Source organism: Ogataea polymorpha (genome assembly GCF_001664045.1).
Source record: "Ogataea polymorpha strain NCYC 495 leu1.1 chromosome Unknown OGAPOscaffold_1, whole genome shotgun sequence".
Taxonomy (NCBI): domain Eukaryota; kingdom Fungi; phylum Ascomycota; class Pichiomycetes; order Pichiales; family Pichiaceae; genus Ogataea; species Ogataea polymorpha.
Window position 1 is genome coordinate 72,162 of NW_017264698.1, and position 23,578 is coordinate 95,739.

The window sequence follows — 23,578 nt, forward strand, 5'->3', positions numbered from 1 at the left end:
ACCTCAATTGATGGTGGGAAGTATTGCCAATAAAAAGCTGGATCTAAAATAAATTATCATTTTGTTTGGTCCTAAATTTGCTGATGTGGACATATGCAAGACGAGGCTATTCGAATGTGGCCAGTGGGGTGGCTTCCATAAATGCTTTGAAGTCTCCTGCAATACGAGAACTTCAACAACTGGCAGGCACAGACTCTCAGTACTCTTTCCCTACACCTCGTCAATTGAAAGCACATCTTGACAAATACATTATCGGGCAGGATCACTGTAAAAAAGTTCTTTCAGTTGCAGTGTTCAATCATTACATTAGGGTCCAAGATGCTTCAAACGATAGTTCCTCTACATTGCTGGGAGCACCGGTGCTACATAAAAAGTCCGATACTAGCGTGGAACTTGAGAAATCCAATATTCTCTTGTTTGGCCCTACTGGCTCCGGCAAAACATTGGCGGCAACCACGATGGCCCGTGTGCTTCAGGTACCAATAGTTATTCAAGACTGCACCTCGCTGACACAAGCCGGCTATGTGGGCGAGGATGTAGAGAGCTGCATCCTAAAGCTTTTGACCAAAGCTGATTTTGATGTGAATCTTTGCCAGCGTGGTATTGTTGTTCTGGATGAGCTGGACAAGCTTGCCAAGCCCCAGGTATACGCTGGCACGAAGGATATAGGGGGCGAAGGGGTGCAGCAAGCGCTCCTGAAACTGGTTGAAGGAACTAGTGTTTCGGTACACGCCAAGAAAAGCAACCACATGGAAAACACTGGACTCGGAGGAGGCACAGCAGAGTACACTGTCGACACCTCTACAATTCTGTTTATTGGGATGGGAGCATTCACGGGACTGGACAAAATCATCAAAAAAAGACTGGGTCGTAAAAAGCTATCCGACGTCCTATCCAAAGCGCAACCTTCAGATTTGGAACAGTATGGGTTGATCCCCGAGCTTGTGGGACGAATGCCTGTTTTCTCTTCTCTTAAACAACTTGAAGTGGACGACCTAGAGAGAATTTTGGTGGAGCCGCAAAACTCAATTGTCCGCCAGTATGAATACTCATTTGCGAAGAGCGGGGTGAGGTTGGCCTTCACTAGGACAGCTGTACGGAAAATAGCAGAAAAAGCTCTTGAAAATGGCACAGGAGCACGAGGTCTACGGGGGGTCTTGGAAAAAGTGCTGCTGGCAGCAAACTATGAATGCCCCGGGAGCGGGATCAGTTTTGTGCTTGTAGATGAAGAGGTTATGGAGATGGACGAAATAACGCCGAAGTACTTCGCACGAGGGGAGATCTTCCGGTTTTTGGAACAAGTGGGAAAAGAGGACGAGCAATTGCGCGGGATGCTTAGTCACGAGTACGGCATACCAAAACTCGAGTCGATAAAAAATTAGATAAAATAAAAAAAATACATATATTTTTTATTTCCATGTCACTTGATGAGACCACCCTCCGGACCAAGGAGGCGGTTCATAAGATTCTTGAGGCTAAACTGAACGGTACAAAATCGTCTAAAGAAAAGTCACCCACTTTCGTCAAGTACACTCCAACGTCTGTGTTTGATGAAGGTGAGAGCAAGCAACGGATAATCAAAATCAAAGACAAGGAGCTCGACCCCACATTGCCGCCTACCCTGCGTATTCACAAGACTCCTCAAGGTGCTGATGAAGCCCCTGTGCCTGTAATGCACGAAGAAACGACAGTTAAGCTCACAAAGGAGGATCAACGAAAGTGGTATATACCCCCAGCTGTGTCTAATTGGAAAAACACCAAAGGATTTACAATAGATATCGACAAGCGTTTAGCGTCAGTGGGTGAGACTCATTCCACCGAAATGAGCGATAAGTTCGGTGACTTGAGCGATGCTTTGAAAAATGCAAGTGAACAAGCAAAAAAAGAGCTGAAGCTTCGTGCCAAGCTGAAAAACCAGCTAGAACAGCAAAAAGTTCTGGAGAACCAGGAAAAGCTACGTGCTCTCGCTCAGGAGGCACGGGCATCCAAACGCAGCAAATGGGCAGACGACGAGCCCGAAGAAGTTAGCAAAATAGCCAGCAGGCGGGAGGAAGCTCGAGCAGAGAGGAGAAGGCGCGCCGAAATGGAATTGCGGAGATCAAAAATGGGTACCGAGACGAAGGTCAAAGTGCTGGCCTCGGAAGAGGGCCGTGAGATTAGCGAGCGCGTTGCTTTGGGTGTGGCCTCGAGACAGCAAGAGGCTAATAATCCTCAGAACTTATATGACGCAAGGCTTTATCTGAAAGGAGCAGCGAGTAATGCTCGTCACAGTGATGATCAGCTATATGATAAGCCATTATTTGAAGCACAAGATGCCATCAACGATATCTACAGAGCTCGCAGCGGAGCAGAGTTTCAGGGTGATTTGGACAGGCCCGCGCTTGGCCATCAAAAAGGCCAGCCCACCACTGGGCCCATTGAATTTGAAAGGGATGTTTCTGGAGAACATACGGAAAACGAGCATGGATTGAAAAAACGACGAGTTGAATAGATGTAGTTGATAATGAAAAAAAATAATTCGCATAAATTATACGGTACGAATTAGTACATGTGGCATCAACTAGAACCTACACAAGCACACATTGCGTATGTTTTGATCGGAGCGGTTTCTGTAATTTTTTCTCTCGTCTCCCTTGTGTTCAAAGAACAGCTTTTCATCGGAGAAGCTATCGTGGGGACTTTCTTTGGCTCTGTGGTAGGTCCACATGTCCTCAACTGGTTTAATCCGTCACGCTGGACCGATAATGTGGACAATCTCACTTTCGAGCTCTCTAGGCTCATACTGGTCATCCAGTTGTTCGCTACCGGGGCAGAGCTTCCTCCCAAATATATATGGAAACATATTAGATCGCTCAATTTGGTCCTCTTCGGGGCCATGATATATGGTTGGCTCATACTTTCGCTATTTGTGTGGCTGATCTTCCGGAGCGTCGGTCTCAACTTCAGCGACTCGCTGCTGGTGGGATCCACATTTGTGGCAACTGATCCTGTCCTAGCAGCAGCGATAGTTGGCAAAAGCAAGTTTGCTGAACGAATCCGGGCTGACGTAAGAAATCTGATCCAGGCCGAGTCCGGGTCGAATGACGGTCTTGCATTCCCCTTTGTGACACTTTCAATAAACTTGATTCTTAACAGGCCAGACAATATTCATGCCGGTGAAATTGTGAAAGACTGGGTTCTCGTGGGCATTTTGTACCAGTGTGCTTTTGGAATATTATTTGGTGTCGTTATTGGGAGCTTGGGCAGATATTCTTATCTTTTCACTCGCAGTCACCGTTGGATTGACAATGAGTCATCGCTGGTGTTCTACATTGGTCTGTCACTGATAATTACCGGGCTGGCGTCAATTTTGGGCTGCGACGACTTGTTAGCCTCTTTCGCTGCCGGATGCGCTTATAGCTGGGGTGGGCAAATAGATTTTGAACTACAGCCCAGTGGGGACGATCATACAGATTCAGAGCCTTTGCGTTTTTCTAGTGTTGTTGATTTGCTTCTCAACACTGCATACTTCGTTTACGTGGGTTCAATTCTTCCATGGAACGAGTTTTCTCCGTATGCCAGTAAATTGGTGGCCCTAGGCGTTGTTTTCGTGTTTCTTTCCAGAATCCCGGCAATGTTATTCTTGCAGCACATCACTCCAGACATCCGTGATTGGAAAGACGCGCTCTTTATCGGCCATTTTGGGCCTCGTGGTGTCGGCTCTATTTTCTGCTGCCTTTTGGCCAAGCACCTGCTGGAAACCCGGTCTTCCGACCCGTCCTCGCATGAAACTCTTTTGAAAGTCATGTGGCCAATAACTACGTTTATTGTTGTCATTTCGGTTGTTGTCCATGGCTTTTCAATCTGCTGCTTCACCGTCTACTCCACAGCAGTTAAAGTCCGAATTCAACGACAAATCACTTCAGAGTCTATGGAGCCTGTGGAGCCTACTGATAAACCGAAATCATCTACTCGTCGCCGAATGTCTAAGCTGCGGGTTGTGCAGCCAACCACTGATGACCCAGACTTTCCTAAATACGCTTACGTCAGTCGTACCAAAGTGATTCTGGTGAACCATCATGGCGATGTCATCAAGGAGTTTGAAAATAAACACGGATCAGTGGGTGTGGCTTCACGGCTTGTGGCTTTCAGAGAGGGTAACCAGATAGTCATCGAGGGCAATGGCTCCGAAATTAAACGCTATGATCTGGAGTCGGTAGCCTGACTTCGTACACCTGACACCGCTGAAAATAAAATACTGAAATTCTCCAGAGTAGGAATATGCGTGTGGTTATTGTAGGCGGGGGTGTAGCGGGCCTCAAGGCCGCGTTGGACTTGCACTCTCAAGGCATCGAGTTTGTGCTTTTGGAGGCCCGTGACCGTTTGGGAGGCCGGATTCTGACAGATCGGACAGGTTTGACGGCTTACGATATGGGAGCTTCGTGGGCCCACGACACTTTGACGAACGAGCTATTTGACGAGATGGTAGCAGACGGTGACTACGAGTTGTACTATGACGATATGCAGCCTTATCTGGTTGGCGAGCATCTCTCCAATGATGACTTCCACAGGCTGAAAATCGAGCAGGTTGCAAACGAGATAACAAAATTCGTTGAGCTCCGACAATTCAGCAGTCTTGACATTGAGGATAAAAGTTTGCAAGATGTCGTGAAGGAATACATTGACAAGCAGAGAAAGCTTTTAACGCCGGAGCAGGCCGAGTATGCTCCCCAATTTGTTCGACACCTGGAGCTATGGCATGGTATAGGATGGGAGGAGATGAGCTCAAAATATTCCCTAGTTGACAATGTTGGACGCAACTGTCTGATTAGGTCGGGTTATGATCATTTGATTCAGAAGATGGCCGATAAACTCCCTCAAGAGTGCCTGAAAACCAAACAGGTGGTAACTCGGGTCGAAAAATCAAGCGTCGTCGTGGTCCAAACAGCTGACGGAAATATTTATAGAGGCGACTACTTGATTTGCACGGTCCCACAGAGTCTCCTGCAGCTATCCGTTCCCAACGCCGGTGCCATTGAGTGGATCCCGCCATTACCCAAAACGATTACGGACCCGCTACGGAAAATGGGCTACGGGAAGCTGGGGAAGGTGGTTCTAGAGTTCGAATATCCCTTCTGGTCGCACCTAGAATATGATCGCTTTCTGGGCATTTCCAGCCCCACCACTACATCGGAGAAATGTGTATGGAACAATCCTGTTCTTATTCTCAATATGTTCTACATTAGCAAGGTGCCGTCTCTGGTGTGCTTCATTCAAGGGAGAGTAACCGAACATTTAGAACGCAACCCGTCCCTTGCGTGGGAATATTTCCGGCCACTTTTGCAAAAGCTCGGTCCCTTACCTTTGGCCCCCACTAACGTGGTTGCCACAAGCTGGACCTTAGACCCGTTCGCTCGGGGATCTTACGCTGCGTGTCGCCCTGGAGACGATCCAACAGACGTAATCATCAACCTCGAAAGAGGGTTTGGAAACGTGAGATTTGCAGGAGAGCATACAATACTAGATGGCGCAGGAGCCGTGCACGGAGCTTGGATGAGCGGAAAACGTGAAGCAGAATATATACTAAATAATCTATGAACCGTATAGAGACTCATTTTGGAACCTCCCGTGTTTGAAACAATTGGTGCAATTGCACGCGTCGTCTGGACAGCAGCAGTCAAAGTCCAGCTGGCTGATGTCCAGACTATTAAGGAAACTAAGAGCAGCTTCCTGTAACCCCATCTTCTGACCATTCACAATGCCATGCTTTTCGCAGTTGTAGCAGCCACAATCGTCGTCCGCACAACAGCACTCCTCCTCAAAAATGCCGTTGGCGCTGCTTGTCGGCTCTGGCTGGACTTCCACCTTGCCGCAGGTGACTGTGGGCGGGTCAGGGGGTACTCCCTGGTTGTGTACTTGACAGAAGTGGCAGGTGCAGGCATCGGGCTCGCACAAGCAAGATCCTGGCACCGTACATGACTCTGTCAGAAACATGTCGTATGTCATGGGCTGCTCCTCGGGCTGGGTTTTCGATTTTTTTGATCGGCAGTTACCACGCCCATGGCGTCTTTTTGAAATCAGTTCGAGGCCGGCCTCTTTGTTGGGCACTTCTATGACCGGGTCCAGTAGCCTCAGGGACTTCTTGGAAACGTTGAACACTTGTCGTTTGTTGGCTTTCAGTACAATAACAGAGTTCTCTGGGTTGCGGGATTGCGGACACCCCCAATGTTCGTGATTTTCGTGCTGTGGGTCAGCAGGTAGAAGCTGTTCTCCCATTATGGCTATTCTCTTTGAGGAATCGGTGGCAGGACGCCCACGTGACCTCACCAGCACCAAATGACGTTTTATATGCTGGCACTGCGACGATCTGTGGCCCCTGATGCACTGTTCGCAGGCATACTTATCCCCATCCACCAAAATCATACTAGTGATATAATTTTCATGCGGAACAAGAAATTTGCTCGGCCAAATAAATACATACATCCGGGCTGTGTCTTCTGGTAATTTTCTGATAAATATTAGATGGCACCCAAGATCTCCACAGCACAGCGCCGTCTGTTGAAGGAATTCCAAGAACTTCTAAAGTCTCCGACCGATGGCATTGTTGCAGGTCCCATTACGGAAGACAACCTTTTCAGATGGCGCTGTATTTTGGAAGGTCCTCCCGGTACAGTTTATGAAAACGGTGTGTTCGAAGCGGAGATGGATTTCCCGGCAGATTACCCGCTGTCCCCGCCCAAGATGAAGTTCACATCCGAGATCCTTCACCCAAACATCTATAAAGACGGCACCGTGTGCATCAGCATCTTACACCCACCAGGAGACGACCCACTACAGTATGAGTCGGCAGACGAGAGGTGGGGCCCTTTGCAAAGCGTGGAGAAGATCCTGTTAAGTGTGTGCTCGATGCTGGCTGAACCGAACCCAAACTCACCCGCCAACATCGACGCTGCAAAGCTTTGGCGTGAGAACCGCGACAAGTTCGATGAGATTGTTCGGGCCCAGGTGCTTAAATCTCTGGACTAAACCGACGCGTCGATCCACACCCCTCGCTCGGTATTTGATTTATTTTACTTATTTCCATTATCAATTATGTCCACCCAACGAAAGCTTGCGCACCACTCAGAGGAGCGCATTGGCCGATTACGGTCGGTCATCCTCAAATCTATTTTTATTGGCGGCATGTACGGAGCGTTGATCTCAGTTCCCACGGAATTGCTCCTCAGGTGGAGGTCTCCATTCTATCGGGCTTTCGGATTGCGGATCCGCATTTTCTACCACACTATTTGGATTGCTGCAGCGGCATCCTTCCGTACCGAGCGTGCTGTGCTTGAGTTTGAGAACGTGGTGCGTCGCGAGGAGGAACTTCGTCGACAACAGCTTATAGAGGACAGCGTGATGAGTGGCAGCTACACGCAAGAACAGGAGGGCGTGCGGTTACCTAGAACATAAATAGTCTAGCTTACATGTAATTAAGGTCGACAGGCAGCTGCAAGTCGTCGAATAGTCCCTCGTAGTCCTCGAAGATATTCGTTTTCACAATCCAGTCGTTCCAGATATCCAGCTCGGAGGACGGCATAGTCGCGTCGACCGATCTTTGAAATTTTTGGAAGAGAGAGTCCTCCGTCTCGTTAGCGGGCCAGAACAGCGCATATTCTGTGACAGCTACGAAATGCGGCGATTTCGTGAATTCTGAGAGCTGGTTGTTGAGATCGTTGAGTCGTTGCATGGTAATAGAGGCTAGCAGGTTTGGAGCAGATTCCAGAGCCGGGTTTTTGAGATTAAACACTGGCTCTCCTTTATTCTCCAGGATCAGCATCAAATAGCTATACGTTTCATACAGCCGGTAACAAAGATAATCCTGATCCCCCATAATTGCCAGCAGCTTCACACAGTTGCGCATGATTGCAACCACTTTCTGCAACAGCTCTGTGACAAGCGGTTGTGTTTCGTCGTTTTTCGTTTGCATTGAGAGTAACCGGACTCCCAGGTAAACCAGAAATTGTATACTTTTGTAGACGCACGTAGCCATCGGGTGAATAACGTACATTATGTGAGAGGCAAAATCGGTTTTCAGTCGGTTGAATGATCTAAATGTGAGAGCCAGGTTCCGCAAAAAGCCTGTAACAGTAGCCTGTAAAGTGACAGCATAATTGCCGATTTTTCTGTTGCGTTCAAAATGAAGCATCAGATAGCAATTAATCATGAAAACAAGCATGTTCAGATGGATCTCGCTCTTCATGTTTGAAACAGTTGAGAGAAGTGGCATGTAAGGATCCTGAAAATAGCCGTTATATTGAAAAAGCCCTCGTTGCGAGTCCAAAAAACTGACCGCTGACATGAGGTCCACCACACGTGGCTTTTCGCGTACCTGATGGATCTGTACAAGCAATTTTTGCAGAAATGGAAATATGATCTTCATTTTGCTTATGCGATCGCTGATGATATCCGAGTCACTTACTGTGGCAGGTCCATGATCGCTGTTTTCGAGTAGTAAAATCGGCATCTTGCCGTACAAAATTGAATGCTCCATGTCCATTTCCAGTAATGTCCACCAAAGTCTTTGCCAGAGTAGTTGCAACCGTTGGTTCTGTGGGTGATAAAGTTTAGAGGTCTTCTTATCCCACACAGGACATCTGAGAGGTCTGTTGATGCCCATTCCCAAAGCAATCTGACAAATAAGACCATTTATATTGTAGCCGTCCGTGCCGTCACCACCGTCCCCGTCCTCCTGGCATGTGATCTGGTAGAATCGAAGTAGCATGAGCGCCTGCAATGACTCAATGCTGGTTTTGCGCAAAAAATTGGACTCAAATAGCGCATAGTTGACCATATTTATGACATCTGCATTTATAGGCTGCTGGATGAGAACCAGCTCATCCCCGTTCAATGGAGCACCGACCTGGTGTTTCAGAAATAAGGACTGGTAGGAAAAGCGCATCACCAAAAGTAACGCTGCCGTAACAAGATAGTCGGATTTTTGGCCAAAACACAACGTACAGCGCCCTTTTTCTTCTTGCACAATGCGATTGACGCTGGCCACAAACTCTTCTTCCAAGAGCACGGGGAACAACGGGTGGATCGTCCGCAGGTAATAATTCACATGTCGTAGAATTGTTTCCTTGGCCGGCAATGCAGCCTCCATCTGCGATTTGAGTGATAACTGCTCGCCTTCCTCCAGAATAAACCGTTTCTGGCCCTTCTTGCGCATCCTCACCTGCCGCTGTAAATCGTTCGGACTCTCAGTTTTGGACATCGCCAGCATCTCGGCCTTGATGACTTCCTTGTAGCGACGCATATCGTCGAATAGCTGGCAGGCAAACGGGTCACCCCGCCAAATTTTATTCCGCTGAAAAGAGCCTCCGCATATAAAACGATTTTTCTTAGCCATGTGCAGGGCCGTATTAGGGTTTGGTTCAGCCTGAATAAAGCTCACCGTCTCTTGCGACTCAGGCATTATTGTAAATAGCCTGGCCTCCATGGACGCAAGTTTCATTCGCAAATCGCCGATCTCATAGATCAACGAGGCTTGCTCCGAAATGCCAGTTTGTGGGGCTCGAGGCAATTGATCGATCACAGGAGTTTCCGTAACATCGGATTTGAAATTTAAAACACTAACAGGAACACCATTAGATGGCGCTGCAGGAGTTTCAGAAACCCCTGAAGGTGCCCAAACCTCAGGGCCATCGTACTCGCATTTCAGATTGGAAATGGTGCACCGATTACATATCGGCCGAACCCTGTTGCACTTGATTTTCCTTCGACGACAACTCAAACACGAGTATGGAGTTCGCCGTCTCTTCTTGGCCGGCCTCTCACCCTCCATGATGTTGCTTGCGTGCAGTAGTGTGTACGAAAACCGTTGTGATTGAGTCCCAAAAAGGAATTCACCGAGCAGTAATACCGAATTATTAAACCTCAAAGATAATTAGGGGACCTATCTCCTCCATAAACCATGCTTATGTAACGCTTCGGCAAGTCTTTCTTCGGAAGTGTAATTTTTTTCTCCCCGTGTGATGGCAGTGCAGCTTAACCACGCAATTCCGGGGTTTCCCTCTCCCAGGGTAGCACAGAATGCACATTTTTGGCAGCCCCATCTTGGGCCAAAATAGTCAGCCAATTGACAACTACTTCCCTTGCTGACCTCATCCACAGACGGCTCATAGATCTAGTTCACCTGTTTCGTTCTGTTTTCCACCGCTATACACCCCACAACTTGTGCGTGCATCGCTGTATCTAACACCCTTACACCATAATGTGGAGAACCTGGGGAACCTTAGCCCCATGACCTGAAAAACAAAGAAAAAATTACATTGGAATAGTTTTGAGTTTCGTCACAGTTCACTCTGTTTATTAGTGAGGTCTATATTGGCCCACCTGTAACTTTTACACAGATTATAAGCAATGGATTCCGTGGAACCTCTTCCGCAAGCGGAAAGTCCCCGTGAATCTCCTCACATAGCCGGCCTCGACAATTCTAGGAGCCCTAGTGCGTCTGAACCTGTCCAGGCAGCCACTCAGGACTCCCGCAAAGGTGGATCATCGTCTTCCGCATCATCTATGGCAACATCCGTCGCTGGAAGCTCTGCTGTGAAGGACGAAGTGCAGGAGCAGGAATACAAGACTCAAGGCCAAGGTTCCCTTAATACAGAGGTGCCCCCACGCAAGAGGTCGAAGGTTTCACGGGCATGCGACGAATGTCGCCGCAAGAAGATACGCTGTGATGCTTTACTTGACCACACAAACATTCATGTGACAAAGATGTGCTCAAATTGCGAAAAGAGCGGCGACGTGTGTTTGTTCACCCGAGTGCCCATGAAACGAGGCCCCTCGAAAGGTTATACAAAATTCAATGGAGATAACAGCAGCCAATCGGCAGGAAAAACATCACCTAAACCGCGTATCCCGTCTCATGCCAGCTACCCGCAGCTGCAAGGAATAGGACAAGCACAGCTTTCTCCAGGTCAGCAGCATGCTCCGTTATTCTCGCCAAATTCAAGCTCTGGGAGCGGTACGCCTGCTTATCAGACTTCGCAAAGTCCCCAGGTTATCTTGCCTCCTCTCAACACCCATATTTTGCCACCTTTGCGTGGCAGATCCTCATCTCTAACCTCAGCAGGTCAGACAACTCGCCAGCAGCCTATGTTCTGGAAAGTGCCCTACGAAATGCCAACATTCGAAGGCAGAAGAGACTCCGTTGATTCCGTTTCGTCCTCAATCAGTGGTTCCTTTCCCCTTTCTGCCAGGCCATCTATTCAAGGCAATTCACCTAAACTCGCTCCTAGTTTTGGTCTTGATAATTTGCCGACATCAGATTCTGAAGATGAGTTCCTAAACAATAACTCCTCCCGGCTTGCAAGGCCAAGTTTCCAAGTCCCCCTTGTTTCTACTCGCTCTAAGGAGGGTACAGTGAGCCCCGTGCCTTCTCACAATAGTTTGCAGAGTTTGAACCAGAACTTTTCTCGATTAGCGATCCCCGCGCCCCAGTTCAAAACAGCCCACCTATTGAAGTCCATTGATCATAATTTGGACATCTATTTCAGCAAATTCCATTCTCAATATCCAATTTTGATGGAAAAGCGACAAATACAAGAAAGTCTCGAGCAACTTCAGACGGATGAATATGCTACTGTTCTGGAACTATTCAATTACTCACTTCAAGCTCTCAACTCTGTGGACAGTAACTTTGACTTTAATGTGATCGTTTCAAGCTTCCAGCAGATATCCTTGATTTATGCATCCAAATCCTTCATTAACAACAACCTTCACTCCAAATCATTGTTTCTGTTTACCTTTGTGCTACTCAATTATGCTGTGATTTTATCTGGTCACGAGTACTCCATAGGATTTACGATTTCGTTTTCGATATTCAATGACTGGAAAATCTATAGGGAGCCATCGTCCTCTCCGCTTTTCCGTGCGTTCATGCACTTGGTCGTGTTGGACAACATCTTCGCATTGTCGTTTGGAACTCCGAGAAATACGAGTCTAGCGTTTAGTCAATCTTATCTTCACGAGTATGCAAAGAGTTTGAAAGCCTCTGAATCAGAGTCATTGGAATACGTGACCGTTGGACTGAATCTTCTGCTTTTACCTCCTACAGACCCTACAAACAGCCTGCCCAAGCAGTCCAAACTGTCTCTTTTGAACGACAAATACAAATTCCTAAGCATTCTGGAGGCAGAAAGTGATATCTATTATCTAATCCAGAATTTTAGCTCCTCGCTGGACAGTGTACGAAACGCAGAGGCAGACGATTTTGTTTTTGATTTGCAATTGGAATTTTCAAAGCTTTGCAAAAGACTTATTTATCTAATTGACGAGCAGGTGGACGATCTTGAGCTGTTGAAAATTCAACCACTTCTCCCCCTATACGTCTTAAAATGCTTCAAGATTCTTCTTTCCTTGAAGTCCCTTATTTCTTCTCTCATCAGCTTCAACATTACCATCAACAACGACGATTTCAAAGATAGACTTGCAAAATTAATAGACACGATAGATGCGAATATTGAGAGACTTCGTTGCCTCCGCTCCTCCATCCCATTCCTCAAGGTATTAATTTCAACATTAAAGAATAGGACAGCAGAAACGTTATCTCTCTGTGCCCCAACCGAGAAACTTCTCCTACTGCAGAACTGGTGTCGCCAGTCCAGTTCTCTACTGCATTCCACCCTGACCAAAGATTACCTTGAAGGATGGTATTCATAAAAAAGAAAAGAACATTCATAATTCATCAATAAACAATTCACCACTTTTGGTCCTTAGTTTTCACGCCGCTGCTGTCGAATCCTTGAGCATGACGGTTGCCACTCCATTCGTCGTTTGTATACTCGTCACCCATCTTGTTCCTCACCCGCTCGTTCAATTGGTTGTCGTATTCGTCAGAAAAGTTGCTGTCTCCCCCGCTACCGGAGTAATTTTCCCCGTAATTTTGTTGGCCTCCGCGGCCACTCTGGCCACCTTGTGAACCATATTGGTCGTAGCCACCACTTCCGCCACGCTGACCAGTTTGGCCATAATTGGAGCCTCCGCGACTACCAGAACTCTGGAAGTCGTCGTAATCGTCACCTTGTTGGTCGTGGTGGTTGCCTGAAAGCTTATCGGAAAGTTTGTTCATGAGATTAGACATTTTGTGTACCGATTATGGATGGAGGACCCTAGGTATTTATATAGTTTTCACAATTGCTTGTTGCTTCAAAAAGCAAGTATGGAAGGTCATCTGGGGGAATTCTCTTTAGATCATCATACTTGCTACGCTCGTACGCCACACTCCTGCAATCAGCATGTTGCTATTGCTATGTTTCCAAAAGTAGCACACCTCGCACCGCATTTGAGCTTAGTTCGGCGTACCTAGAAAACGCAACTTCTCGCACATAATCTTGTACCGACACTACATGATAAAGTCCAAACCGTTTAAGCTGCACCCGCCGCAGGGTGTTGTATTTGACATGGACGGTACGCTGACACGCCCGCAAACACAAATGTTTACCGATATGCGGCGTGCTTTGAATATTGAGCACGTCAAGATCGATGTTTTGGACCATTTGGCTACTCTCTCCGATGACGATAAACAGCTCGCCGAGGAAAAGCTAGCGCAGATCGAGGAGTCCTACATGCTCAAGACGGAGCCCACGGTAGGTGTCGTGGAACTTTTCCAATTTTTGTCGCGCAAGAACATCAAGTATACGGTTTGCACGAGAAACCTAATGAAGCCGGTGCTCCACCTGCTGGAAACGCATCTGAAAGGCGTCGAGTTTTGCGAGCCGGTTGTCACTCGCAGCTTCAGGCCCACCAAGCCGGCTGCAGACCCGCTGCTCCACATAGCAGCTGCATGGGGGTTCGAGCCCAAGGACATGGTCATGGTAGGTGACTCGCGTGACGACATGCTAGCTGGACTAGCAGCCGGGTTCACTACGGTATTGCTCCGGCACGAGGACAATGCCAAGGTTGTTGATGACTTTCCCCAAATAGATTACGTGATTCGCGATTTCCACGAGCTGATCGAATTATTAGACAACTAGAAAATATGCCACTATCTATGCATGATATTATTGGTTTGCGTAACATACTTGACGCCTTTGTATGGCTTAACGTTTGTGGAGCCTCCGCTTATGATCTTCATCGAGTCGACTTTGATTAAGCTGGGCACCGACCCTTTGTTGGAATACGACACAGTCACAAAGTCAGGCTTGAACGTTGATGGGTCTCCGCCCGATCTAAGCAATTGACCCCTGAACGTGCAATTGATACCCGTAGGCAGCATTTTGTCGAAAACCCACTCTTGTACGCTGTTTCTTGATTGCAAGTCTCCGTGAGTGATGCGCAGTCCCCTAACGGTGTGATCTTTCGGCACGTGGATCTCGACTTTTAGATCCTCTATGAACTTCACAGTGTTGAGCAGCTTGGCTTGAAGTTTGATCTCGAACTCATTTCTCTCAACCCCTAATCCCCCTATGAGCTCCACGTCCACGAGCCCCATGTAGTTCCAGATGTTTACCGGTGATTCCGTCTCCAGCAGGTTGATTTTGTACTTCATCAACGTGAATTTGTCGTCAGGAGGTATGAACTGCACCACACCGGGATTGCTTGACCATATCCCTGTATCAACACACCGATGGAACGAAGGGACTCCTAGATCGTGTCTGTTGAGATTGAGCACCAGCTGAATAGTTGGAACTCCCGAAAGTGAGCTGTTGAAGTAAACGGTGCCGTCTATGGTAGCCAGCACAGGTTTGTTTTTTTTCGCACTCAGTCCAAGATTGTAGTAAGTTGAGGCGCCGTAAGCAGGTTTGGGAGACTTGGATGCAGGCACAATCCAGCTTATTCGCTCAACAAGATCTACCAGCATTTCATTCTGTGTGTGTTTGACGTTGACTTTTCGCCACGGAATCTCGTTGCCCGATTTTTCGTATATGCAGGAAGCAGGAAGAACACCTTTTTGAAAATTGTTGGATGCAAGAGAGGAGGCCGAAGAGGACGCGTGCAGTAAGCTTGATCCTTGAGCCAACGAGTTGATCGAACTAGATGCTGTGCCTTGGATCTGCTTGGTTGTTGAAATGATTTTATTGAAAATGCTGTTTGAAGGAAGAAGTTCCTGAAGCTGGTTGAGGTCTGTGAGATACGGGAAGGAGGCGTCCAGCATTTCCTGTAAAATTAGCAGCAGATTGTGTGCGTTTAACTCGACTTTAGCTGGACTGAGCACTGCGCCATTGAGAAAAGACTTTACCACGGTGCCGAAATCTGTTAGGAACTGTAGGTACTGCAAGTCGCTCACCGTTCGCGAGATCGTGACCGTCTGCTTCTGTTCCGTGGCGTCGTCAGCATCCTCCTCCTCATCGTCCTCATTGTCGCTCACAACTTCTGTATACTCGGGAAACGTTTCGCCTGCCACAATAACGTACACGGCATCTAGCTTTGTCCATGCGACACGCCAATTCGCGTCAATATCAAGCACGGGCTCCAAGTTGTCGAAGACAGATTTTGATGAGCCAGAATCCTCAAAATCGTCTTTACGCATGCTGTTCAGGCGGTCCTTTACATACTGAAATGTGGGGGCCGGAGAATTGACAACGTGCTCAAATATGGCCAGGTTCCTATCGTCAGCAATAAACAAACAATCTATCAGGCCCATTAAATTAAATGATAATAAAATGAGTAAAAATTGGCATTTACCTAATTACATCATATACGCGATTGTGAGGGCAACGATATATCTACGTTTCACCATACGCATACTACACCCAATATCTCCTAGAAACAGGCCGTTTTAATCAGTTCGGTAGGTCTCGCTTCTTCGCCGATCCTACCTAATCATTTTGTTCTTTGTCTGTGACTACGTGTGAAAAAAATTTATATATAAATACGACTTGCCGTTTCCTCTGTGCCTCGAAAAAAATAGTGGGAATTAAGGGTGTGTTTATTTTGTATTTATTTCAGTTGAGAGAACACTACCTTCTCGAATAAATCTGCGATCATGTCACGTCTCGAGAGGCTTGTGGTGCTCCTTGAAACGGGCTCCACACAATTCATACGAAATACAGCAGCCGATCAGCTCAGTGATTTAGCTAAACAGCATCCAGAAGAGACGTTAAACTTACTATCCAGAGTTTATCCGTTCCTGAAGAGCAAAAAGTGGGAAACGCGAGTGGCTGCCGCCCGCGCATTTGGCGGGATAATTTCACATGCGTCAGTGTGGGACCCAAACGCAGAAGCAGATGTGAAAACTGAAGAAGATTACGAGGCCATCAAAAAAGAGGAGGAGGAACTAGATTTGCAAAAGATGGTGGAGACGACCGAAAACTGCTTTCTGTCATTTGACGAGTGGAACTTATTGGAAATCTTACAAGCCAAACGGGTTTTGCTGGCCACCTCTGGGGCAGAGTTTGTCAACAATGACAACGAGCCAGCTCCCAAAAAAGTCAAGACAGAATTCACTGCAAAATTAGGAATAGACGAAGTCAGTGAGGAGTCAACACCGCAGGAAGAACCTCCTGAAACTCCCAAGAAGGAGGAGCTGGATACGATTGAACAAGTTCCTGCTGCCAAGTCTCAACAGTCCGCAAGAATGCGTGCCATGGCCAAGCGGAAAGCAAAGTTCGCTAAAACAGGCTCATCGAAAAGCACTCCGGTTGATCTTTCTCAAAGCAGTGTAAGTAGGAGGCTCGCGAAGGATAGCTCTGTCAAAGAGGAATCCGACGATAGTGCTGGACCGGCCACTCCAAACTTGAACATCACCTCGCAATCGAACGGCACCAAACTTGTTGTGGAGCAGAAAGTGCCTGACATTTCACCAATCTTACAGCTGCATTCCAAAGTATCTCATCTGGTATGGCAATTCCAAGGTGTCTATGAGTTGCTTATCAAAGATCTATTTAACGAGACGTGGGAGGTCAGACACGGTGCAGCAATGGGGCTTAGAGAGCTGGTGAAATACCAAGCTTATGGTGCAGGCCGTATAAGGGGTCGTTCGATAGAAGAAAATGATGATCTCAATAGGCGCACTTTGGAAGACCTCTGTGTTAGACTTATTACTCTCTTCGCGATGGACAGGTTTGGAGATTACGTTTCTGACACGGTGGTTGCTCCTGTCAGAGAGAATGCAGCTCAAACTTTGGCAGCCCTATTGCTACACCTGCCTGACGACATTGTTTTGAAGACGTTTGCGGCTCTCATACAACTGATAAAACAAGATTTTGGACAATCAGACTATAAAATGACATGCTGGGAAGCCAGACATGGAGGCATGCTTGGTTTACGATACTTTGTCAGCATCAGAACAGATTTGTTGTTCAGTCATTCAGAGCTGCTTGACGCTACGATCGATATGGTCTTGTTCTGTCTTCATAGTAGCGGTGATGATGATGTTCAGAGCGTTGCTGCCTCCACGTTGATCCCGATAGCTAGCGACTTTGTTAAGCTCAAACTGGACATGGTATTCAAAATTGTGAATGTGATCTGGCAAGGCTTGACCGATCTGAAGGATGATCTAAGTGCGTCCATTGGATCGGTGATGGATCTTTTAGCAAAGCTTTGCTCACATAAAGAAGTTTTGGATAAGATGAAGGAATACGCAACTGAAAACGATGAACTTAGTTTCAAGCATCTTATTCCTCGTCTATTTCCCTTCCTTAGACATTCCATTACCAACGTTAGAAAATCTGTGCTCAAAACATTGCTTGCTTTCCTGGAAATAGAAGATGTCACGGTCAAAAACTGGATAGACGGAAAAGCCTGCAGACTCATTTTTCAAAACTTGCTTGTCGAGCAAAACGCAGATGTGCTACAGCTCTCTGAAAAGGTTTACTACACAATGATCGATCAAATTTCTCAAGGCGCTCTTGGATCAATTGACGACATTTTCGCCGAACACATCACGCCGCTGATGACCCTTCTTATGACTCCTATAGGTGTGGCTCGTTTCAACTACTCCATGAATCCAAATTGTATTCTTAGACCTAGTGGTCAAACCTTATCGTTCAGTGACATTCCTCTGACAGGTTTCAATATAGAGGAGATGAAACCAAAGCAGAAAAAGCGTAAAATGTCTGACGATCAGCAGCAAGCTTTAGGAAAGCTCAAACAAAACGATGCGGGCATTCCACAGACAGAGTACGACAATGCCGTGAATATAGACGCACCAATGATTAACGGTGATTTGACATTGGTTGGAATTGACATTGTTGTTAAAACAAGGTTGGCTGCATCTGCAGCTCTTGGCCGCACACTCGCTCACTATAACTCTGTCAAGAATTTAGAGCCAATATTTGACAGATTGGAGGCCTATTTCAAAGATCCTCATTCGACTCCGCGCTTGTTCGCCTGCATAGTTTTGGAAGAGTATTGTCAGAGTTGTATTGACCAAAAGAAGCCTATCGAGGAATCAATAAAATCAAAATTCCTTCCAATACTCAATGAAGCTTTAGCTAATCCAGAGAGTCTTCCATCTTTTAGGGAGTTTGTTCCTATATTGAAAGGTCTTAGAACCCAATGTCTCCAGCTTTTCCAAATTTTCCGAGAGCAAGCTAGAGTTTCTTCAAGCAAGATCCCAACGCTTCCGGTTTTAGTCCAAGGTGAGGAGGATGCTGGCCCAGACGCATTTGGTATTGAGCTGGCGACGTCAATAATCAATGATGTCTACAACAAGCTTCTTAAATCGCTGACCCCTGTCTACAAAATGGCCGCATTACAGTCGCTAGAGGACGCCAAGCACCGTGTCAATATGGCCATTAAGGAGGCTACAGCTTCAAAAACTAATCGTTCGACTGGGATACTGTCTTCTTACTCGTCAGCGGTTCTGAAGCTCTCTGGATTACCAAAGAAATTAACACCATTGATTCGATCGTTGATGGAGAGTATCAAGGCTGAAGAATCATTACTCTTACAAGCAAGAGCAGCATCTACTGTTTCGAGATTGGTTATGGAACTGAACAAGGTTGGCAAAACTGGAGCAGTAGATAAAATGGTCAAGAATCTTTGTGGATTTTTGTGTGTGGATACTTCAGAAGTTCCTGAGTTTGTTCCTAACAAGAATTTCACAGATATAATTTTATCCTTGAGAAAAGAAGAAGCTAAGACCGATCCCGCAGAGCTTGCTGCTGCCGAAAGAGAGATATTCTTGGCTAAAATCAAAAGGCGTGGTGCCAAGATTGCTTTAGATGATTTGATCGAAAACTATGGCACAGAAGTCTTTGATAAATTGCCAATTTTGACAAGTATTGTTTTTGAGCCGCTGGATATTCTTTCACGTACAGAGTTCACCGATGCTGAAGGTCAGCAGGCCGTTGATTCACTTGAAATATTGCGTGCGCTTTTGGGGAAAATGGATAGATCCTTGCAATTGACAGTTGTGGACAAGCTTCCTTTAATTTTGGAAGGAATCAAATCCAAGTATTCAGTGTTCCGTTATTCCGCTGCCAAATGCTTTGCCACGATATGTGCCACTTTGCCATCTACAGGATTCCAGTTCTTCGTGAAACATATTCTTCCACTTCTGAACAATGCTCTTGATCTCAAGGACAGACAGGGAGCCATCGAATGTGTGTACAGACTATCGATTGTCATGGGGTCTGACATCTTGCCTTACGTTGTCTTCTTGCTTGTCCCTGTGTTGGGACGGATGAGTGACGCAAATCACGACGTGAGGTTAATCAGCACTACAACTTTTGCTTCAATTATCAAACTGATACCTTTGGAGGCAGGAATTCCTGATCCTCCAGACATGCCAGAGGAGCTGCTTGGTGGACGAGACAAAGAGCGCGAATTTATACAGCAAATGATGGATCCTACAAAGATCAAACCTTTTGAGCTCCCAGTTTCTATCAGAGCAACCTTGCGGAAATACCAGCAAGAGGGAGTCAATTGGCTGGCGTTTTTGAATAAATACCATCTTCATGGTATCCTGTGTGACGATATGGGACTCGGAAAGACTTTACAGACAATTTGCATAGTGGCAAGTGACCATCACCTGCGCGCAGAAGAGCATAAAAAGACACACTCCACGGAAACGCGTAAGCTTCCAAGTTTGATTGTATGCCCTCCATCTCTCACAGGCCATTGGGAACAGGAATTCGAGCAATACGCTCCATTCTTGAACGTGGTTGTTTATGCGGGTTCGCCTTCGCTGAGAGCCTCTATTCGGCCACAGCTTGCAGAAGCAGATGTCGTGGTGACTTCTTATGATGTTGTTCGTAATGACGTTGAATTTGTCAGCTCCATCGACTACAATTACTGTGTTCTTGATGAGGGACACATCATTAAGAATGCTAACACGAAATTGACGCAGTCGGTGAAACGTATCCGTGCAGAGCATCGGTTGGTACTTTCAGGAACACCAATCCAAAACAATGTACTTGAGCTGTGGTCGTTATTTGACTTTCTGATGCCAGGATTCCTCGGCACCGAAAAAATGTTCCAGGACAGATTTGCCAAGCCAATAGCTCTTTCGCGAACCATCAAGGGACCTAAAGAACAAGAGGCGGGTGCGCTAGCATTGGAAGCCTTGCATAAGCAGGTGCTGCCATTTATGTTGCGACGCCTGAAGGAGGACGTTCTTTCTGATTTGCCTCCGAAAATCATTCAGGACTATTACTGCGAGCTATCCAGCTTACAAAAGCAACTGTACAAAGATTTCATCAAGAAGCAAAAGACAAATGTCGAAAAAGATCTCCATGCCTCCGACGAAAGCCAGAGCAAGCAGCACATTTTCCAGGCTTTGCAGTACATGCGGAAACTGTGTAATCATGCTGCCTTAGTGCTGACGCCAAAACACCCACAGTACAATGATGTCATGAAGTATCTTAAGACCTACGATATGGATATCAGGGATATTGAACACTCTCCGAAGCTGATGTCGCTAAAGAATCTTCTTCTTGAGTGTGGTATTGGCAGCGAGGGCGGTCAAAAGGGCGTAATTCCGGCAGAAAATGTGATATCTCAGCATCGGGCGCTCATTTTCTGTCAAATGAAGGACATGTTGGACATGGTTGAAAACGATCTTTTGAAGAAACACATGCCTGGTGTCACGTATCTTCGACTAGACGGGTCCACCGAGCCTCGGAAGCGGCAAGATGTCGTTCGCAAGTTTAACAACGATCCCTCGATTGATGTCCTTCTCTTAACGACTAAGGTTGGAGGTTTAGGTCTCAATTTAACCGGAGCAGACACCGTGATTTTTGTTGAGCACGACTGGAATCCGATGAACGACTTACAAGCGATGGATCGTGCCCACAGGTTGGGACAAAAGAAGGTGGTGAACGTGTACCGGTTGATCACTAAGGACACTTTAGAGGAAAAAATCATGGGATTACAAAAGTTCAAAATGAACATTGCTTCTACGATTATCAACCAGCAGAATTCCGGACTTGCGTCAATGGACACTAATCAACTGCTAGACCTGTTTAATGCGGATCCAGACGCGGACACAGAGATGAAGCAACGGGAGAAGGAGAAACCCGGGCCAGTGTCTGATAAGCTCGGCTCTTTGGATGTTCCGAATGAAGTTGGTCTATCTGGAAAGGCTGGCAGTGCTGTTAATGAGCTTGCCGAACTCTGGGACGAAAAGGAGTACGAAGAGGAGTACAACTTGGACTCATTCATCAAGACCTTGAAATAGTGTAAATTAAGAAAATGCGAAATAACAAGAAAACCCGGATGCTTGGTGTTGAGGCTATTGTACTATTGTTCCTGGGTTTTCCTATTATTCTACTACATAGAATCTCCGAGTGCCACCTAATGTGCATATTTCCTATTGAAGAATAATAAGTGTACAATAGCAACACAATAAATACCAAAGTTGCCTAAGCAGCATTTGGCTAAAATGTATCGCTGGCGGTGGAAATAGCATTTTTAAGTAGGGATGAACATATTGAAAAAAAAAACAATTGTAATTATATTTTTCCCGACATGGACCAGCAACTAATTGCACAACAAATGAACGGCAATCCTGTCTCGCTGGGTTCTCAAGAGGTTTCGTCATTAGAAGCGCGTTTCGCACAAGAAAACGCGGAGACTTGGATTGCAATCGGAACGTGTGCAGATACCATCGGAAATGTCGAGAAGGCCGTTGAGGCTTTCTCCACAGCATTACGGTATACCCCAAATAATCCAAAGGCTTTGACACAGCTCGCCAACGTTTACAGAACAAGAGACGCTTTTGCCGAGGCGGCAGATCTGTACCGCAGAGCCTTGTCTTTGGACCAGAACAACGGTGAAACGTGGGGTCTTCTCGGGCACTGTTACCTGATGCTAGACGACTTGCAATCTGCCTACACCGCCTATCAGCAGGCGCTTCTCAATCTGCAGAACCTGAGCGTTCCGAAATTATGGCATGGAATCGGTATTTTGTATGACAGATACGGCTCTTTGGAGTATGCAGAGGAGGCGTTTGTCCGAGTTTTGGAAATGGACCCTCAGTTCGACAAGGCGAACGAAATTTACTTTCGGCTCGGAATCATCTACAAACTTCAGGGCAAATTGTCTAAAGCCCTGGAATGCTTCCATTATATATTGTCCATGCCTCCGGCCCCTCTGACCCAGACCGATGTTTGGTTCCAAATAGGGTCCGTCTTGGAGCAGAACAGAGACTACAATGGTGCCAAGGAGGCCTATGAGCGCGTGTTGCAGAACAACCCTAATCACTCCAAGGTTTTGCAACAACTGGGATGTTTGTACTCACAGCAGGAAGCCCCATTCCACGACTTCGACGTGGCCCAGCAGCTCCTGAGACAATCGATTGAACTCAACAATGCAGACGCCCACTCTTGGTACTACCTTGGCCGTGTTTACATGTCCAAGCAAGACTATCCGAATGCTTATGAGGCTTTCCAGCACGCCGTCAATATCGACTCGAGAAATCCAACGTTCTGGTGCTCTATCGGTGTTCTATACTACAAAATCAGCCAGTATAAGGACGCGCTGGATGCATACACCAGAGCCATCCGTCTCAATCCTTATCTATCCGAAGTCTGGTACGATCTCGGTACTCTGTACGAGACGTGCAACAACCAGATTGGGGATGCTCTCGACGCCTACCACCGCGCGGCATCTCTCGACCCTAGCAACCCACACATCCAAGAAAGACTCATGCAGCTCACCAAGTACCAGAAAGAAGGCGGTGTGCCACCTCCTCCCCCTCAAAGCCACCACCAACTGACCATGCCTACGCAACAACAAGTGCTCCAACAGCAACAGCAACAGCAACAACAGGAACAACAACAGGCTGCAGGGCCTGCACCGGCGCAGCTCAAGGTGGGCCAGCAGTCAGGAATTTTGAACGCGAAGGTGGTCGAGAGAGAGACCACACCTGAACCGGAGAGGAGTAATGGTGTGAAGCGAGAAGCAGCGGAGCCACCAGAGGAACCACAAAAGAAACAGAAACTTGAGTCTGCCGAGGCTATTGACGCCACCGAGTCGGCCACTTCGGCCACTCCGAGAGAGCCCTCAGAGCCTGCTCAGCCCGCTCAGCCCGCCCCACCTGCCCAACACGTTCCACCCGCTCAGTCTTCTGAGTCTGTCGCGCCCGCAAAGACTGAGGAGCCTACAATCGAACTGAAGCCCATGGAAAAGGAAGAGGTGGACGAGCTGAAAAAGTCGTCGGAGGAAG

General features: G+C 46.9%; 14 protein-coding genes across 14 annotated transcripts; 10 read left to right on the top strand and 4 right to left on the bottom strand.

Moving 5' to 3' along the window:
- Window positions 1–83: 83 nt before the first annotated feature.
- OGAPODRAFT_91647 (uncharacterized protein) lies at window positions 84–1,382 on the top strand (the record flags this gene model as incomplete). The annotated part of the gene is made up of 1 exon (XM_018357014.1): window positions 84–1,382. The coding sequence occupies one exon, from the start codon at window positions 84–86 to the stop codon at window positions 1,380–1,382; it is 1,299 nt and encodes a 432-aa protein (XP_018212797.1).
- A 64-nt stretch (window positions 1,383–1,446) lies between these two features.
- Window positions 1,447–2,506, top strand: OGAPODRAFT_15048 (uncharacterized protein). The gene has a single exon (XM_018353459.1). The coding sequence runs from the start codon at window positions 1,673–1,675 to the stop codon at window positions 2,489–2,491; it is 819 nt and encodes a 272-aa protein (XP_018212798.1). The 5' UTR covers window positions 1,447–1,672; the 3' UTR covers window positions 2,492–2,506.
- Window positions 2,507–2,557: 51 nt separating this feature from the next.
- Window positions 2,558–3,844, top strand: OGAPODRAFT_41848 (uncharacterized protein; the record flags this gene model as incomplete). Its single annotated transcript, XM_018355427.1, has 1 exon — window positions 2,558–3,844. A coding segment is annotated over one exon (1,287 nt), but the record flags the coding sequence as incomplete, so codon positions are not given.
- Window positions 2,561–6,299, top strand: OGAPODRAFT_15049 (uncharacterized protein). The gene has a single exon (XM_018353460.1). The coding sequence runs from the start codon at window positions 4,261–4,263 to the stop codon at window positions 5,575–5,577; it is 1,317 nt and encodes a 438-aa protein (XP_018212801.1). The 5' UTR covers window positions 2,561–4,260; the 3' UTR covers window positions 5,578–6,299.
- OGAPODRAFT_91649 (uncharacterized protein) lies at window positions 2,561–6,402 on the bottom strand (the record flags this gene model as incomplete). The annotated part of the gene is made up of 1 exon (XM_018357015.1): window positions 2,561–6,402. One exon carries the CDS (start codon window positions 6,400–6,402, stop codon window positions 5,572–5,574), a length of 831 nt encoding a protein of 276 aa, XP_018212800.1. The 3' UTR covers window positions 2,561–5,571.
- A 99-nt stretch (window positions 6,403–6,501) lies between these two features.
- Window positions 6,502–7,824, top strand: OGAPODRAFT_91650 (uncharacterized protein; the record flags this gene model as incomplete). The annotated part of the gene is made up of 1 exon (XM_018357016.1): window positions 6,502–7,824. One exon carries the CDS (start codon window positions 6,502–6,504, stop codon window positions 7,003–7,005), a length of 504 nt encoding a protein of 167 aa, XP_018212802.1. The 3' UTR covers window positions 7,006–7,824.
- OGAPODRAFT_83978 (uncharacterized protein) lies at window positions 6,511–7,824 on the top strand. The gene has a single exon (XM_018356749.1). It carries the CDS (start codon window positions 7,072–7,074, stop codon window positions 7,429–7,431), a length of 360 nt encoding a protein of 119 aa, XP_018212803.1. The 5' UTR covers window positions 6,511–7,071; the 3' UTR covers window positions 7,432–7,824.
- Window positions 6,511–9,805, bottom strand: OGAPODRAFT_74393 (uncharacterized protein; the record flags this gene model as incomplete). Its single annotated transcript, XM_018355877.1, has 1 exon — window positions 6,511–9,805. The coding sequence occupies one exon, from the start codon at window positions 9,803–9,805 to the stop codon at window positions 7,442–7,444; it is 2,364 nt and encodes a 787-aa protein (XP_018212804.1). The 3' UTR covers window positions 6,511–7,441.
- A 506-nt stretch (window positions 9,806–10,311) lies between these two features.
- Window positions 10,312–12,687, top strand: OGAPODRAFT_74394 (uncharacterized protein; the record flags this gene model as incomplete). Its single annotated transcript, XM_018355878.1, has 1 exon — window positions 10,312–12,687. Exon 1 carries the CDS (start codon window positions 10,384–10,386, stop codon window positions 12,685–12,687), a length of 2,304 nt encoding a protein of 767 aa, XP_018212805.1. The 5' UTR covers window positions 10,312–10,383.
- Window positions 12,688–12,724: 37 nt separating this feature from the next.
- On the bottom strand, window positions 12,725–13,108 carry OGAPODRAFT_10725 (uncharacterized protein; the record flags this gene model as incomplete). Its single annotated transcript, XM_018353236.1, has 1 exon — window positions 12,725–13,108. One exon carries the CDS (start codon window positions 13,106–13,108, stop codon window positions 12,725–12,727), a length of 384 nt encoding a protein of 127 aa, XP_018212806.1.
- A 265-nt stretch (window positions 13,109–13,373) lies between these two features.
- OGAPODRAFT_91653 (uncharacterized protein) lies at window positions 13,374–14,000 on the top strand (the record flags this gene model as incomplete). Its single annotated transcript, XM_018357017.1, has 1 exon — window positions 13,374–14,000. One exon carries the CDS (start codon window positions 13,374–13,376, stop codon window positions 13,998–14,000), a length of 627 nt encoding a protein of 208 aa, XP_018212807.1.
- A 7-nt stretch (window positions 14,001–14,007) lies between these two features.
- On the bottom strand, window positions 14,008–15,717 carry OGAPODRAFT_74396 (uncharacterized protein). The gene has a single exon (XM_018355879.1). The coding sequence runs from the start codon at window positions 15,608–15,610 to the stop codon at window positions 14,012–14,014; it is 1,599 nt and encodes a 532-aa protein (XP_018212808.1). The 5' UTR covers window positions 15,611–15,717; the 3' UTR covers window positions 14,008–14,011.
- A 197-nt stretch (window positions 15,718–15,914) lies between these two features.
- Window positions 15,915–21,704, top strand: OGAPODRAFT_15054 (uncharacterized protein). Its single transcript, XM_018353461.1, has one exon. It carries the CDS (start codon window positions 15,953–15,955, stop codon window positions 21,587–21,589), a length of 5,637 nt encoding a protein of 1,878 aa, XP_018212809.1. The 5' UTR covers window positions 15,915–15,952; the 3' UTR covers window positions 21,590–21,704.
- A 202-nt stretch (window positions 21,705–21,906) lies between these two features.
- Window positions 21,907–23,136, top strand: OGAPODRAFT_44861 (uncharacterized protein; the record flags this gene model as incomplete). Its single annotated transcript, XM_018355488.1, has 1 exon — window positions 21,907–23,136. A coding segment is annotated over one exon (1,230 nt), but the record flags the coding sequence as incomplete, so codon positions are not given.
- Between the last annotated feature and the right edge of the window lie 442 nt (window positions 23,137–23,578).

What these genes read in the sequence shown, in the direction of transcription:
- OGAPODRAFT_15048 (XM_018353459.1), top strand. Translation starts at nt 1,673, where the DNA reads ATGCACGAAGAAACGACAGTTAAGCTCACAAAGGAGGATCAACGAAAG.
- OGAPODRAFT_15049 (XM_018353460.1), top strand. Translation starts at nt 4,261, where the DNA reads ATGCGTGTGGTTATTGTAGGCGGGGGTGTAGCGGGCCTCAAGGCCGCG.
- OGAPODRAFT_83978 (XM_018356749.1), top strand. Translation starts at nt 7,072, where the DNA reads ATGTCCACCCAACGAAAGCTTGCGCACCACTCAGAGGAGCGCATTGGC.
- OGAPODRAFT_74396 (XM_018355879.1), bottom strand. Translation starts at nt 15,610, where the DNA reads ATGGGCCTGATAGATTGTTTGTTTATTGCTGACGATAGGAACCTGGCC.
- OGAPODRAFT_15054 (XM_018353461.1), top strand. Translation starts at nt 15,953, where the DNA reads ATGTCACGTCTCGAGAGGCTTGTGGTGCTCCTTGAAACGGGCTCCACA.